An 18044-nucleotide genomic window follows, 5' to 3' on the forward strand; every position below is an offset into this window, starting at 1 on the left:
GAAAGTTGTGTGCCTGGCCGGGCAGGGTGACAGACCACGACTACCAGCAGCCCTTACGGGGGTACCGCTACACATACATGTTGACATACATACAAGCAAACTCCACAGGGATCCAGGGTGACTGAATGTCCTCCCTTTCTGACAGCCTCAGCTGTGTATATTTCACTGTGATTCTGTGTAGAGGAGGTGTGTTCATTCCCTCTGCTCAGGTTTCCCTGAGCTCTGTGCTCTAGCTCTGCAATGTGTGTGATGTCAGATCCCTGCCCCCTGCCTTCTACTGCTGAGAAATAGCCTCTGATCTGTGTGTTTTAGGAGGATGTCGACAAGAGAGGGCTGCATATAAACAGGTACGACTTACACATACTGGCCACTTTATCAGGTACATCTTGCTAGTACCAGGTTTGACCCCCTTTTGCCTTCAGAACTGCCTTAATTCTTTGTGGCATAGATTCAACAATGTGTTGGAAACATTCTTCTGAGATTTTGGTTCATATTGACATGATAACATAACACAGTTCCTGCAGCTGCCCATGCATGATGCGAATCTCCCATTCCACCACATCTCAAAGGTGCTCTATTGGATTGAGATCTGGTGGCTGTGGAGGCCATTGGAGTACAGTGACCTCATTGTCATGTTCAAGAAACCAGTGGTGAGATGATTTGAGCTTTGTGACATGGTGTATTATCCTGCTGGAAGTAGCCATCAGATGGTACACTGTAGTCATAAAGGGATGGACATGGTCAGCAACAATACTCAGGTAGGCCGTGTTGTTTAGACGATGCTCAATTGGTACTAAGGGGTCCAAAGTGTGGCAATAAAATATCCCCCACACCATTACACCACCATCCCCAGCTTGAACCGTTGATACAAGGCAGGATGGATCCATGCTTTTATGTTGTTTACGCCAGATTTTGACCCCACCATCTGAAAGTCGCAGCTGAAATTTAAACTCATCAGACCAGGCAACATTTTTCCAACCTTCAATTGTCCAATTCTGGTGAGCCTGTGCAAATTGTAGCCTCAGTTTCTTGTTCTTAGCTAATAAGAGTGGCACCCGGTGTGGTCTTCTATTGCTGTAGCCGTCTACTTCAAGGTTTGATGTGTTGTGCATTCAGAGATGGTATTCTGCATACCTTGGTTGTAACCAGTGGTTATTTCAATTACTGTTGCCTTTCTATCATCTCGAACCAGTCTGTCCATTCTCCTCTAACCTCCAACATCAACAAGGAGTTTTCGTCCACACAACTGCCACTCACTGGATATTTTTTTCTTTTTCAGACCATTCTCTGTAAGCCCTAGAGGTAGTTGTGCGTGAAAATCTCAGTAGATCAGCAGTTTTTGAAATACTCAGACCAGCCCATCTGGCACCAACAACCATGCCACATTCAAAGTCACTTAAAGCCCCTTTCTTCCCCATTCTGATGTTTGGCTTTAGCGCTGTTTAAGCGGCGCTCTTCGGCCCCTAGTGGTGCGCTTTTAACCCCAAAGCAGGGCGGCACTCCGGAAGCGCTGCCCATTCATTGCAATGGGCAGGGGCATTTTGGGAGTGCAGTATACACTGCTCTCAAACCGCCCCAAAGATACTGCTTGCAGGACTTTTCCACCTGCAAAGCACCCATTGTAATGAATGGGAGGCAGTTTTCAGGTGCTTTACAGGTTCTATTTCTAGCACTAAAACGCCTGAAAACTGCCTCAGTGCGAAAGGGGTCTAACCCTTTCATATTGTCAGCAGTGACAAAACAAGCCGCAGGGAACCTGGGTACATAGCAAAGGAGCAGGGCCAGTGAGGGCCACTGCTGGGACTTGTTTTGGCAGATAAGTTGCATGAACAAGGAGAATGCTGGCTGGATTGGTTTAAACTCTGCTAATGCTCTAGTGCTGTAGTGTATGCTATAAATTGTAGTGCATGTCAATAATTTATAATGTTTTAATAAGGATTTTACACTATGTACAGTTTGCTTTTCTGATTCAAATTAGTATTGGTAGAGGATCTGCAATTAAAGGTGGAATATGTCTATTAGAGAAGTTTGCCATAGGGATAAATTGTTTTTGCTTTTCAATAACAGAAAGGCGATTTCATCATTTTGGGTGGAGGGTGAAACACATGGAGAACGCATGACATGAAGATGGCCTGTTGCACATGGGCGAAAAAACCCACAGGTGCATTTTTGCTTATGGGACAATGCACACAGCTGCGCAAAAGGAGAGTGTAGGATGTGAGTTCACCTTTTCAATTCTTTTTGTGAAAAGGTGAAGTTATGCTTTAAAATATATTTTAAAAAAAGAAAGAAAAAAAATCCCTAGGAGCCATTTAAAGTCCATTGCACCCTTAAAGTGTATGTCAGGGCAAAAAAAAATACCATACTCAGTACATCTCAGCAGTAAATTTAAAGTTCCCCCGTTTAACTCCTGCCAAATTCTCCCTTACTAGACTACAGTACGTCCCCCTCTTGTGCTATGAAGAGATTAATGTAGGAGTGGGAGGCTAACGGAGTTCAGGAGAGAAGAAGTACTGTAGTAGGTAGGTCTGACAACACTGTTTGGGATTTAAATGTAGCAGAGGTAGCATTGTCAACTCAATACAGGAATTTAGATGCTCAATAGATTTCTGGCAGTGCAAGAGGTATTTTTCTGTACTTGTCAATGTGCACATACTGCAAGATGTACTGTATGTGTTCTTTGCACTTCAAAAAAACACTAATTACCACCTTAATTTTACATTCCCCACTGACTCTCACCTTTTCACTGAAATGGCAAGATTTTACAAAACATTTGAAATTTGTCCGGTCTCTAATGCTGACCCTTCAGAGTCGATCATTTTCGTGTCACTAAGCCATAACAAGTACGCAGTAAGTAACATAAAAGAATGCTGTGGCTCAGAAAGTATATCCCAGACAGAGCCAGGCACTTAGCATTTCCAAATCTGGACATCAATAGCTCCTCCATATGTCTCTCATTTCAGGTTTAGTTCAAGGCACAGGGGGCACACAAGGATTTCTCTTCAAGATTGAAACAATAAAACAAGAAGAAATTACAATAAAAACCTCCAACGAGCCTTAGTAATGAGTGAAGAATTGCAGGCTCAAACTGGTGGCCCTCCAGCTGTTGCAGAACTACAAGTCCCATGAGGCATTGCAAGGCTGACAGTTACAAGCATGACTCCCCCAGGCAGAGACATGATGGGACTTGCAGTTCTGCAACAACTGGAGGGCCGCCAGTTCGAGACCCCAGAGTTAGAGAGATGGACAATGGGGCACACAGCACACTTGGGTGACACGATAACTTCCTGTGCTGTGCCAGTGACGGGAAGTATCGAGTTCCGCCATGTTAGAGATTCACAGCACAGATGACTCATCTAAATTTGGCCATACACTATACAATCTTATTGTACAATCTGGTTTAGACTTAGCAAAGCTCTGTAATACCAGGAAAAACCTATACAATTCAGTTAATATGAAATCAGACAGGTTCTTGCATTACAAAGTTGTGGGTAGATATAAAAAAAAATGATTGTACAGCCAGATTGTATAGTACATATTCACCTAAACAATGAAAAAGGTATATCATGAAAAGCACACACAGCCAAGGGCATACCTTCCGTCATCATCAGAGGAAGGGAAGCAGTCATCCGGGCTGCAAGTTATGACAGAAATGATTTAGTAATAAATAAATGATTGGTTCTTCACACTTTGAGGGCATAGATAGGAAAGTGAACAACCTGCCCTTTGATGGAAAGGGATTTGATGGGGAAAACATTTTGAAATATTTTTTTTCCTTACCCTGTAGCAGATAAGCTTCCATTAAGGGATATACACAACCTGAGGATTTTACAATACTAAAAATACCGCACACCAAAATATCTTTCAAAAAAATTCCCAAGACTTTTTTTGTGAAAAATACATTTATAAAGTTACAAGGTGTATGTAAGTTTTGGATGGAGTGAGGAAAGATGTATTGCTAAATATCGAGTATCAGTTATCGTAAATATAAGAAGTTTCTGATGCATTGATTGTAACTTCTATTTAGTGGTCATGGTACCTATTTTGAAACTTTTATTAGGATACAGTACATTTCTTTGTGTTGGACAGCCAATAACTTCATCTTATTGTCAGATTTTAGGCATTCACTATTGTGCCAGCAAGTTCAATTTTTTTTGTGCCGTTAGCTAGATACATTATGATTATATTTATTAACAATCACAAATTGGGCCTATATACTGTATACAGGCATACCCCACTTTTAAGTAAACAATGGGGTTTATTCACTAAAGCTGGAAAGTGCAAAATCAGGCTCACTTCTGCATAGAATCCAATGAGCTTCTAACCCCAGCTTGTTCAATTAAGCTTTGGTAATAAAACCTGGAAGCTCATTGGTTTCTATGCAGAAGTGAGCCTGATTTTGCACTTTCCAGCTTTAGTAAATAAACTCCATTGTGTATTTAAAAGTGGGGTATGCCTGTGTATATATATATATATATATATATATATATATATATATGAAAAAGATTTAACATTGGATCCCATTCTATTATGAAATATTCCGCAATCTTTCATATTTATTCCAGCTATTTCCATTTTGGTATTAATGTTTCTACTACAGTCCTGATGAAGAGGGAGTGTCGGTGTCTCCGGAAAAAGTTGGCTATTCTGTGGTTCCTTGTTATTAGCAAACACTAATATTAAAGGATTTTGGACTTTTAGGGGTTGATTTACTAAAAGCAAATAGACTGTGCACTTTGCAAACCGCGGTTGCACTGTGCAAGTGCATTTGCTCCAAAGCTTAGTAAATGAGGTAAAGCTTCACTTTGCAAAGAACATTCAATCACACGCAAGGAAAATAAAAAAACAGCATTTTTATTTGCACAAGATTGGATGATGGAAGTCAGCAGAACTTCTGCTCATTTACTAAGCTTTGGAGCCTGTCCTCTTCCAGAGCACAACTGCACTTTGAAAAGTGCAAAGTTAATGTGCCTTTAGTAAATCAATAACTTAGGCTCCTTTCACACTTGTGAAACGCAGTGGCGGCCCATTCATAGGAGTGCTCACAAGCACCGCCCCCTCTATCCATGCGTCCAGCCCTCTAATCTACATGCGGGGTGCCGGATGCATGGATTTCAATGTTTTATTTTTTCAAGCACATGATTAGAGCCCAAGGCTCTAATTGGCTTCAAAAAAGGGTGGGCTTGGGGTGCAGAGCACTGTGCCCTGAGCTAACCCACTTGTGTGATAATAGCAAATTGATATTTGCTATTGTCTTCCTGGTTCTTCTACCGGTCAATCAGGAAACAGTTCCTGAGACCCAATTGGCCAGGGAGTCTTAGGACTGCCGGTCAATCATCCTTTCCTGTTTGGCCTGGAGGAGAAGCAATGGCTGCATTCCTGTCCATCTCCCCTGCTCGTCTGTCTCTCGCAGGGGGAGGGGAGGTGGGGAATTGCTGCATTCCCTTCCATCTCCCACTGTGGGGCTTGGCGTTGGTTTGCCACCCTCCCAAAAAATATTGAGTACCAGCCACCACTGGTGAGACAAAGTTGTGCGACTTGCATTGCAACCTTCATCTGACTTTACATTCTTTGGTCCAAAGTCGCATCAAAAGTTGTACCAAAGTAGTGCAGGAACCTTTTCTGAAGTCACAATAACTTCTATAGTGTCAGTAGAACAATATATTGAATTTCACATGATTTACTAAAACTGGAGAGTGTAAATTGGTGCAGCTGTACATGGTAGCCAATTAGCTTCTAACTTCAGCTTGTTCAATTAAGCATCAACAAAAATAAATAAAAATGGAAGCTGTTTCTACACAGAGCTGCACTAGACTTTGCGCTATCCAGTTTTAGTAAATCAACCTCTTAGTTCTTTAGTCTGATGCTCTCATTATTCCGTCTGCGTGCCTACTGCTGAGATTTGTCCTACTGACCATTGTAGTTGTTATTAGAGAAAGAGGATAGAGGAATCCTCTCACGAGGACACCTATTCCAGTGATAATTCTATTGGATGGGAATTCCATTTGTTTTGGAGGGATCTCCTGTCATTAACCATTGTATCTCTAGGGCAGGAGGTGAGGGCAGGACAAAGGTGCCAAAGAAATAACTCGATAGGAGTTGTAACCTTCCGTATGCTTTCCTAAACTAAAAAAATAAATAAAAATGACTCTACATACACTTATATTAGAAAGGTAAAAATAGTTAAATCACTTAAGAACAACTAAATATAACAAACCGTTTATAGCTGTATACATGTTTAATTTCCATAACATCAGAGACTCCGGTAGGGAGAATCTCACTTCCCTACAAGGTGAGATCCACATCTTGATAAGAGTAGTAGAGAACATCAGAGCTGCCAAGCAACAGTGCAAAGAAAGTGCTAAGTGTTCAATACGCGTAAAAGGTTCAGTTCACAAAGCTTAACACAAGGATAAATATCTTTATTTTAGGCATGTGACTGTCATTTTTTTACTCTAATTGAACATTGGACTAAGCCATCATTTTTTTGAAAATAAGAATTATTACACTGATGTGTTAGCTTTGTGAATTGAGTTTCTGATATTACAAAAAAAAAAAAGCGCAATAAAAAGGAGAGGTAATTAAATAAATATTGTATAATATATATATGCAATTAGTACCTGAATTCTGTCTTTATATTAGCTTCCAGTAACCCTCTGTGCAGAGAGACTCTTTTCACTGTAAGCCCGTCAGGCTACCATTCCAGCACTGGAGGCTTATTGACAGAAGAAGACAACAAAGTGATCATAGTAATGACTTGAGATGCTCCTTTACTGTCCAGTCAGGAGCCTGGGTGAGACCTTGACCAAGCTATGCTACCCAACTACACAGGAGGACATAAAACTTGTTGTGTCTTTTGGCAGGTCGCAAAGATCACACAAATGTATTTTAGCTGTGTATTTTCTGACTTAAAAATGTTAGACAACAGGTCTAATTCTGCAGGAACTTGGGAAAATCAGACAGTGGAAATATGTATAATCAATTAATTCATAACATAAGTTCATTCTTCGATCTGTGATCTGCTGCAGCAGACCTGATGATCTTGATGTTCACATCTGAATAAAACTATTGCCTATGGACTTACTTATTCCAGCAGACTCTCCCCTCCAGCTTTTGCATCTCCCCGAGAATAGCTAGTAGAAGGGAGGACTTTCCACATCCGACCTGACCGACAATCATGGTGAGCTGACCTGAAAGAAGAGAGGTGATAATAACACACGGGGACCACCATACACACAGCTATCAGGATGGTGGGTGTAGTTGCAATGGATGGCCCATTATTCTAGACCCCTCGCGCCCAACCTGAAGGCCAAGGGATATATGTGGACTTTTGGTACATATCCGGGGCCCTCAGGCTTGAGCAGCCCATGTAATTAAAGTTCTACATACTGTTCTACCTACTTAAATGTGTACTCAGCACCACTGATAGAAAAATATTTATTTAAAAAGAGTCCCTGCCACCTTGCTTATTCAAGCACCCAGCGTTGGCCCCACAACCCCTTCTCCCTTACTGAAGGTATTTGAAAGGTGGCCATATTCTTGTAGAATTTTTGTTTGGAATGTTCCTATTTAAGAACATTCATTTGATCTTCTGATCATTAGTGTGGTCAAATCAACATTTGTTTTTGACCGCAGTAACATGAAAATTTAAAGGGACAGAATAATACTTGAACTAAAAAATTTCTAATAGTGTATGTGGTGTTCATTTGTTAAAGTCCATTCATCCCTATTTGATTGTTAGCTCTTATGAGCAGGGTCCTCCTAACTCTCTTATATGTTATTGTATTGTAAATGTGCTGTCGCCCCTTTGATTGTATAGTGATGCGCAAACTGTTGGCGCTATATAAATCCTGTATAATAATAATTATAAAAAACAAGCAGAATTTTGAAGTACTGCTGTACGACATTCATCAATCCATCAAATATACTAAGACTTTCCATATGAATGTTCGTTTGAAAATCTACAAATATATGGCCAGTTTAAGTGTTATAAAGGGGTCACATAGCTGGGAGCAGGTTAGATAAAAATTGGGTGGCAGCGCAACATTTTCCTTTTTCTGCAGCTTCTACTGAAAAAATCCGCTGCCATCTCATTAATAACACTCGGAGTATAACGTAACATAAAACGCCTCACTATATACAAACATTTCTGCTACGTAAACACTCTTCTTGCGCAGGACACAATGTTGTAGAGAGACTGACACATTAATCTGGAATTTGCAAACATTTATAGAGGGTTTATTACATCACGTATAGAATGAGACAAATATTTGATGAGGAAGATTAAATAAGAGGCTATCTCTCGTATAACGCTAATAGAACAGCATTAGTATAAATCGAGTAAAGTGACACATACTGTGCCATATCGCATGTAGTAAACTATGGATGGACAGATACAGGCGCTCATGCAGGGCGCACGGGTGCCGCCCCCCCCCATCCATGTGTCCGGCCCCCTAATCTACATGCGGGGCACCGGACACATAGGTTTCAATGGAGTTTTTTATTTTTTTTTAAGCACATGATTAGAGCCTGAGGCTCTAATTGGCTTCAAAAAAGGGTTGGCTCGGGGCGCAGAGCACTTTGCCCCGAGCCCACCCACTTGTCTGACAATAGCGAATTAATATTACTGTCCGTCTCTTGTTTGGCTTAAAATATTGAGCACCAGCCACCACTAGTCAGATATTCCTGACAATGAAAGACTGAAAATAGCACCAGGACCTGATCACCGCCCGTTAAAGACAGTGGTATATGCATGGTGCTTTGATCCTTTGGGGTTGATTTACTAAAGGCAAATCAGATGTGTACTTTGCAAAGTTTCAATGTTCTGAGGGAGAAGGAATGTGGGTACATGAAGCAATTTAGGAGTAGAGAGTGATGTAAGTATAGGCAGAATTCCAGTTAGATTTTTTCATCATAGTGGTGGACACAATAGCCAACGTGTTTCTCTGATCTCCACGGCCAGGGCCAGCAACCTGAGCAAGCCCCATAACAATAAATTTGCTTTAGAAGCTGTGATGAAGCGGGATCATAGAAGCTCCTGATTTGTGTCACCAACACATCTCTACTAAAACTGTAAAAATGTGGACTTCCCACCACTTTTGGTTCCAGTGACACCAGAACAAATAGAGATTGTGAGTCTCCTTAGTAGGGATATAGACAGAAATAAAAAAAAATCGATAGTGGTTATCTGAAACTAAAATTGAAAGTATGGGCTGGAGTTTCACTCTTATCTGGGTAAGGATTAAAACTGAAAGGTCTGTGTGAACTGTAGGTCTACGATCAAACACCATTGAGGACTCTCCCTTGTGACAGCAATGTCCAATCACTAACACCAGCACTGTCACATGGAAGGAAAATTCACAAGTTCCCCGATACCTTGAAGTACTTGGAATTTTCCTTTACAGCCAGAGTTGCAGGGGGGAGTATGTTCTGCTGGTGAGAGACTATGGGGGTTATTTACTAAAGGCAAATCCACTACAAGTGCACTTGGAAGTGCAATCACTGTAGATCTGGTGGGACATGCAAGGAAAATAAAAAACTGAATTTTTGCTTGTACATGATTGGATGATAAAATCAGCAGAGCTTCCCCTCAGCGACTGCACTTCCAAGTGCAATTAGAAGGATTTGCCTTTAGTGAATCAACCTCTTTGTGCTTGATGTTATCTTCTTTGTATATGAAACCCTATAACTCAGAGTATTCTCCTACCTGTTGGAATCTGGATATCTATATTAGATAATGTAGCCAATCCTGTTCCCCAGGAAAAGTATCCACCAATCACCTATAAGAAGAAAACAACCAACATGGATTCCATATTGACTGAAACATTATCAGCAGAAGAAATTATCTCATCAGACAGAAGACAAAAATATATATGTGACTGTGGTGGTGACATTAGAGTGTAAGCTCCTTTGGTGCAGAGAATGATGTGATGTGTTCTCTATACACAATTGCTGAACATGGCACAGCTATATAAATATATAGTAATAAAAGTGTGTGACTGGTCGGACATATAAGCGTCATTTTCTCTGGTGCAGAGACTGATCAGAGTTCTCTGTACAGCACTGCAAAATATGTTAGAGCTATATAAATGTATAATAATAATAATAATAATAATAATAATAATAATGGTGTGTAACTGTGGTAAGATATTAGAGTGTAAGCTCTGCCGGTGCATGGACTGATGTGACTGGCTAATTGGCTAAGTGTTCTCTGTACAGCACTTTGGAATATGTCAGATCCATATGCTGTACAGTAAAACCTTGGTTTGAGAGTAACTTGGCTTGAGGGCGTTTTGCAAGATAAGCTAAATTTTTTTATAAATTTTGACTTTATAAACAAGCAATATCTTGTCACAACCGATTATAAAAGAGAAGAGAGGCGCCTCTAAGTGTAGCAATATGGTTACATTTAATAAGGGTACAACATTCAGCAACTCACATGGTTGATGATTAAAAGAGGCACATCTAAGTATGCAGGCATCCGGGGTAAAGCTGTCCACATCAAGCCTCGCTTTCAGATCGCTCCACTACAGGGTAGTCTTCCCGGTCACGATTGCAGACTGATAGCGGTGAGAGCCGGCAGTGCGGAGGATGGTCTATGTGGACAGCTTTACCCCGGATGCTTGCATTCTTAGATGTGCCTTTTTTTAATCAACCATGCGAGTTGCTAAATGTTGTACATTCATGAAATGTAACCATATTGCTTCACTTACAGGAGTCTCTCTTCTCTTTTATACACCGTAGCTCTTGCTGGATTTTGCTTCTAATCCCCTAGTGGAGGCTGCCATTTGTGAATGGACATTTTATTGTTACACAACCTATCACATTGCTAAAATCTTTTTATATGGACTATAAACTGAAAGACCTATGAATAAATGGTTGTGGAACAAATCATCTGAGTTTCCATTATTTCTTATGGGGAAATTCGCTTTGATATACAAGTGCTTTGGATTGCAAGAATTTTTCCAGAACAAATTATGCTTGCAATCCAAGGTTTTACTGTAAGAGTATAATAATGATAATAATAGTCTGTGACTGTGGTGGTATGTTAGAATGTAAGCTGCTTTGGCGCAGACTGATATGAAGTGTTCTTTTTTCTCTATCTCTCTCTCTCTCCAGACATAATGATGTGAATTCCTATCCATCCTATACTTTTCCCAGTTAATGTGATGTGTATTGACATAGCTCTAAATGTTTATTTAACAATAAAAAAATTAGCTATTAAGAACCTTGATTGCAGCTTCCTCGCTGTCAGAGGAGCGAACTTGTCTCCGTGGGGTCTGTTCATAGGTGTCCATCTGGAACCTCAGTGGCTGCTTCCGGTTTATGGCTCGCGAATGCTAGAGAGAAATCAAAAGTGGCAACAGAAAATGACAGTAACAAACTGTGAATTACTTGTTATGGAGGGAACACAACTTCCAGCATGTCTGGAAAAGTTACTTGTGCAGATTTTCATGTAAGTTATTATTGTGTGAACTAATTAAAATAAAACCAAGAGCAAATAAAGTGATAGGGATGTTACCTCTTACTTACTTACTTAATATTTTTTGGCTTTAGATACATTTTAAATCATCTTTATAATCTGTTATATATTTGATGCTCAGTGAGCTGCAGAATTCTAAACATTTGTGTACCTATAGCCGCTGAATATGTCATATCAAGATTCACATTGTATCACGTTGTATTATTAGGGTTATATTAGTAGAGCTCTGTTGGTGAGACATACAATTCCCGGGTGTTTCCTGCAGGCGTCGAACAAGCTGGGTGAATCGCCATTCCTCATACTGTCGTCTCTGATTTCGTCGCTGGTGAAGAACTCATTTAACTTCTGAACACTTGAGATGGAAAGCGAGATGAGAGAGATGAGAAATCTGATAAGGGCCGCTGTGCAGGCTAAATATAACTAAAAACATCAATCTGAGAGTTCAGATTGAAAACACAGATAAGAAACATTTATATGATATCATGCCAATCACAGTTACCTTTGTATGTGAATGTCATGTCAATGTAATATAGAATTGGAGGATCATCTGCTTCATAGCGCAGGTAAAAGTCATGATATGCAAAGCCCAGCAGTAGTTATTAAAGTTTATAAACCGAAAAAGAAAACTGCAGTCCTCCAATCTCCAAATTTATTGGCTGCGTTTTTTAGGATATTTTCCCCTGGTGATGCTGAGAATAATACAAGTCCTGCCCTTGGGTGACAACACTCTCTCATCATACTTTATCAATGGAGGAGCATTGCCCAACCTCCCCCCCCCCCCCCCCCAATGAATCTAATCTCAGTTAGGTAAAAGTGAACTGCTGATAACATTGCTTGAGATTTCAGCTCAGCAGATTCTGTGCCCAGGCTATTTTACTGAGCAATTCAGGTTTTCTACTGGGAGCCTGAGTCTTCTATTGAGAACCCCAAGTCTTCTGCTGAGTGTCCAGTGTTTTCTTATGGGAACCCTGAATCTCCTACTCAGTGCTCTAGATCTTCTACTGAGAGCCCTTGGTCTTCTACTGCATTTCTGGGGTTTCTACTGAGTTCTCTGGATCTTCTACTGAGAGCCCTTGGTCTTCTACTGCATTTCTGGGGTTTCTACTGAGCGCTCTGTATCTTCTTCTGAAAGGCCCTGGTCGTCTACTGAATGCCCAGGTTTTTCTACTTATTGCCCGATTTCACATTTGCAGTACTTGTTGCTGTCACCCAAGTAATTATGGTCCTCTGAATAAACATCAGTCTTTGCTGAATTTGGTTCGGAATTCTTATTTATCATGTATTTAGGTTTTAATTTGAATCATGTTGTTATAGATATTATATGAAATTATAGTTAGCACCATTAAAGATAAAGCCATAATTTTTCTGTAAAATAGATTACAGCCAGTCCATGAGTTACAAACAAGATAGTGTCTGTAGGTTTGTTTTTAAGTTGAATTTGTTTGTAAGTCAGAACAGGTACATTTGAGTTAAGTTTAAGTATTTTTTTAAGTGTAGCTTCAGTCAAAAACATAACATTGATGTTTTTTGGATAGCATAGGGAAGGGTTAATACCCCTGTAATGTTTATTTTGCGGTCTGTGCCACTGTTCAGAGGATTTCACCTCACTTTCTGTCCCTATGACAATTGCATTTTGAAAAATGTTGGGTTGTTGTGGAAGCAAGGATTGTTGATAAAGCTTCATGGAGACGTGAATTTCCCTTCCTAGGGGTAGATTTCCTCCCACCTCCTGTTGTCTCCCTCCTAGTTTTATATATATATATATATATATATACATACATAGAGTTTTATTGGCTATGGGGGTACCTCATCCTTTGTAATATTTTAAAAGATAGGACTGATATAACGGACTTTAATGTTACCAATGAAGGGCATTGAGACAAAAATAATACTAAATATCTTTATTACAAATTAGTTAAAAAAATATTTTACAGGTAATATCAATTCAGAATTGTATGGCTCCAATCAATTTGACCTCTAATCAATTTGAGTAACAAGCATCTTCATATCCTATTCAGTACATACAGCCAGAGAGTCTACTCCCACATAATCAAAATGCAAATAATGTTTATGTTCCTTTATTTTTCTTTCTGAACAGGATCTCTATTTTTAGTCAAGAATTTAAGGTCCTGAGGAAGCACAGATGTGAAACGTGGCAACCTCTTGACACTGTACTAACAGAGATCTATTACATAATAATGACCGATCAAATTGATTAGAGGTCAAATCGATTGGAGCCATACAATTCTGAATTGATTTTACCTGTAAAATATTTTTTAACTAATTTGTAATAAACATATTTAGTATTATTTTTGTTTTCGATGTTCTTCACTGGTACAGTTAAAGTCCATTACATCAGTCCTATGTTGTCTCCTTCCATTTGTAAGTAGGGATTGTTTGTAAAACGCATATTTGTACCCAGATACCGCCTGTACATTAGACCCAGATTTGATCCAATTTCAAAAAAACAAATGAAAGTCATTCCCAAGTATCCATTACTGCAGCTTGGCCTATTAGGTAGCACATTATAAAGGTTAGGGGGTGTGGGATTATTTTACTCCTATTAAATGTCCTACCTAGGTGCAAGCATTGTTTTAGGAACCTGGCAAGTTCACTGTTACCACCCCAATATTCACATATAGACATACATAACCCTAACTGGCACAAGACATTCCCTGAGAGAGTAGGACAGCATCAGATTATTTAACAATAAAACAAGCCTCTTTTTGGGATATGCGCCCACCATTGAGGTATTTTCTAATAATCTGTTAAGATGACTTTTTACGGACATACCTGACCAGAGCTTTCACAGCAAACCTGACCACGGTAGAGAGCAGGAAGAGCGGAGTTACCAGGATGTGGAATAATGACAGTGATGCAAAGGCATTAGCGGGAGTAAGATTTGTACTCTCTACATATTCATGAGTCACAAATGTCTGGAAACACACACAGAGTGCATTATAAGTCAAAAACAGAACACACTAGATGCAGCTACAGAAGTTAGTAACAGATTGTTTTTAAAAATTATTTAATGCTTGCTAAGGAGATATAAATACTTTACTTTCCATATTCTAGGCACATGTTCACTTATTCTAGGCACAGGCTATTTCCATAGTCTAGGAACAGGCAGGTGATAGATGATGCGATTTTCTTTCAAAATTGCCAAATTCCCCCATAAACACTGTCAATGTTGTTGGGAGAATCCTTCCTGTGCCACTATTGTGTTCTGCCAGAAGGGATCCTTCCCTGACAGCAAAACACAGTATTTACTGCTGATGGCTATAGCCGCTGCCAATAATTAATATTTTTTTTTCTGCGGGCGGCCGTAAAGATGGTGACGGGGTTGCCATTGTTATTTGGCGGCCTATCGCCTGTCTTGCTTCTGCTGCGGACACTATCTGCCCGATGGAGTCTCTGTGCCGGTGGGAGGAGTGGGCGGGGCCTCGTTCCAGCGCTGTCGGGCCTTTTTGCGGATGTCGTGGGCGTGGTCCTGCATGCTGCACACCGGTGCCATCTTGCTACTCCCGGGGCACATGCGCTGTCCCCGGGATGGGCGTCTTGATGGCGCCGGGTGCGGTGGGCGTGTCCTCGGCCCGGTGCTGCTTGCATAGTGGCTTGGGCGGCGTGGGGGCATGGCCCCGCGCACACCGCCCAGGGGGCTGGCGTGTGCAGGGAGATACGAGCTCTCTAACAGCTGGTACATCTTAATCAGCACCAGCTGTTGGGAGTTAATGGTGCCTTTATTACTAGAACCGCCCTGATCGGCGTCTGCAGACTTCACTTGCATGACGCCGGCTGGTTGGACCCCCTATCCTCTCCCATAACTTCACAACGCTAAGTAAGCTATCAAAGTGCGGTTTATCTCCTGTTTTACTTCTATGTATACTGATTGTGGCAGTCTAAGCTCTCCCCTTCCCCTCTATACTATTAATGTGAATTCTGTTTCACTAATTAGTGTATATCCTTTTATCTACATATATGACACTTGATATCTGAATACTCCCTATCCTACTGCATAATAAGCAGGTTTTTTCAATATATATATATTACATAGTTATGTCCCTTTGGTGCACTTTCAGTGTCGGACTTTTTGCTACTACTTTGCTGGCTGTAGTGATGGCCGAACGGTTCGCCCGGCGGTCGTTTCGCGGCGAATTTCCGACATTCGCGGTCCGCACGTTCGAACGCCTTTTTCCGTCGTTCGCCGCGGCGGACTTACGTGTTTAATGTATACAAGAACTTTAACCTTTGGTGACACGTTTATCATGTGATACAGGACAGCCAATTGAGACATGACAGCACATGGACACTTGTACATTCCCCCTAACCTATAAATACACCCGATCCGGTGGCCATTTTACATTCTTTCTTCTGTTAAGATAGGGACAGGTTCCTGTGTGGAGTAGGGAGAGATAAACCACTAGCTATTTGGTACACAAAAGTTCTTTTCAGGACTGGTATAGGTGTTAGGTGTTGATAGGTTTGCTGTGCTGCTGATTCTTGCAGCAGCCTGAGTGTCTTTTGTTAGTTTAGAGAAAGGGAAAGGACGGTGTATGCTACAGGGACAGCCAGATTAGTCTTTCATCATCATCATCATCATCATCATCATTAGCTGTTACTATCAAGGTCCACAAAAGAGCTGTTCCAGTAACCACTAATCGTTCTCTTTTTTTGCCAATTTGTATAGGGACAGGAAGGAAGCAGTGTTGTCAGGCAGTGAGGGTAATTTTAAAGACTTGCTGTTATTATTAGTTCCACAAAGGTTCTTTTCAGGACTGGTATCAGTGGTACAGTAATAGGCTTGTACATGTATAATATATTCTTTCTTCCAAATATAGAAAGGATATTATACTTGACTGCTGCCCTTCTGCTGCAGTCTGCTAAACATTCACAACTCACTTGTTCCACAAAAGTTCTTATAAGGACTGGTAACTTGGTATAGGGTGCTACGGTACATAGGCTTGAGTGCGGTACAGTCTGCTGTTCTGTAAGGACCGCTATCGGTCCACAATAGATAGGGTTGACGTGCACCACTGCTGACCGCTGCCCTATACTGCAGCAGTCCTTCAGCGGTATAGGGACTGACGTACAGTCTGCTAATCACTAACACACAACCTGCTTGTTCCACAAAAGTTCTTATAAGGACTGGTAACTTGGTATAGGGTGCTACGGTACATAGGCTTGAGTGCGGTACAGTCTGCTGTTCTGTAAGGACCGCTATCGGTCCACAATAGATAGGGTTGACGTGCACCACTGCTGACCGCTGCCCTATACTGCAGCAGTCCTTCAGCGGTATAGGGACTGACGTACAGTCTGCTAAAAACTAATACACAACCTGCTTGGTCCACAAAAGTTCTTATAAGGACTGGTAACTTGGTATAGGGTGCTACGGTACATAGGCTTGAGTGCGGTACAGTCTGCTGTTCTGTAAGGACCGCTATCGGTCCACAATAGATAGGGTTGACGTGCACCACTGCTGACCGCTCACCTATACTGCAGCAGTCCTTCAGCGGTATAGGGACTGACGTACAGTCTGCTAAACACTAATACACAACCTGCTTGTTCCACAAAAGTTCTTATAAGGACTGGTAACTTGGTATAGGGTGCTACGGTACATAGGCTTGAGTGCGGTACAGTCTGCTGTTCTGTAAGGACCGCTATCGGTCCACAATAGATAGGGTTGACGTGCACCACTGCTGACCGCTCACCTATACTGCAGCAGTCCTTCAGCGGTATAGGGACTGACGTACAGTCTGCTAATCACTAACACACAACCTGCTTGTTCCACAAAAGTTCTTATAAGGACTGGTAACTTGGTATAGGGTGCTACGGTACATAGGCTTGAGTGCGGTACAGTCTGCTGTTCTGTAAGGACCGCTATCGGTCCACAATAGATAGGGTTGACGTGCACCACTGCTGACCGCTCACCTATACTGCAGCAGTCCTTCAGCGGTATAGGGACTGACGTACAGTCTGCTAATCACTAACACACAACCTGCTTGTTCCACAAAAGTTCTTATAAGGACTGGTAACTTGGTATAGGGTGCTACGGTACATAGGCTTGAGTGCGGTACAGTCTGCTGTTCTGTAAGGACCGCTATCGGTCCACAATAGATAGGGTTGACGTGCACCACTGCTGACCGCTCACCTATACTGCAGCAGTCCTTCAGCGGTATAGGGACTGACGTACAGTCTGCTAATCACTAACACACAACCTGCTTGTTCCACAAAAGTTCTTATAAGGACTGGTAACTTGGTATAGGGTGCTACGGTACATAGGCTTGAGTGCGGTACAGTCTGCTGTTCTGTAAGGACCGCTATCGGTCCACAATAGATAGGGTTGACGTGCACCACTGCTGACCGCTGCCCTATACTGCAGCAGTCCTTCAGCGGTATAGGGACTGACGTACAGTCTGCTAAACACTAATACACAACCTGCTTGGTCCACAAAAGTTCTTATAAGGACTGGTAACTTGGTATAGGGTGCTACGGTACATAGGCTGAGTGCGGTACAGTCTGCTGTTCTGTAAGGACCGCTATCGGTCCACAATAGATAGGGTTG

General features: G+C 41.4%; 1 protein-coding gene across 5 annotated transcripts in view; it reads right to left on the reverse strand.

The window, feature by feature from the left end:
* Positions 1-18044, reverse strand: part of ABCC9 (ATP binding cassette subfamily C member 9) — a 182096-nt gene that overhangs the window by 73787 nt on the left and 90265 nt on the right. For 4 of the 5 annotated variants that reach the window (XM_077468695.1, XM_077468696.1, XM_077468694.1 and 1 more), the window contains exons 13-18: positions 14276-14418; positions 11726-11834; positions 11229-11339; positions 9707-9779; positions 7085-7190; positions 3596-3634 (exon numbers count right to left, since the gene is read on the reverse strand). In XM_077468695.1, the coding sequence (XP_077324821.1) occupies positions 3596-3634; positions 7085-7190; positions 9707-9779; positions 11229-11339; positions 11726-11834; positions 14276-14418 (581 nt within the window). The remainder of the gene's footprint in view (positions 1-3595; positions 3635-7084; positions 7191-9706; positions 9780-11228; positions 11340-11725; positions 11835-14275; positions 14419-18044) is intronic. The other variant, XM_077468698.1, reaches the window with a different exon arrangement.

Source organism: Lithobates pipiens, unplaced genomic scaffold (assembly GCF_037356315.1).
Source record: "Lithobates pipiens isolate NorthernLeopardFrog02 unplaced genomic scaffold, aLitPip1_a1.2 Scaffold_8, whole genome shotgun sequence".
In the NCBI taxonomy this organism is placed as follows: domain Eukaryota; kingdom Metazoa; phylum Chordata; class Amphibia; order Anura; family Ranidae; genus Lithobates; species Lithobates pipiens.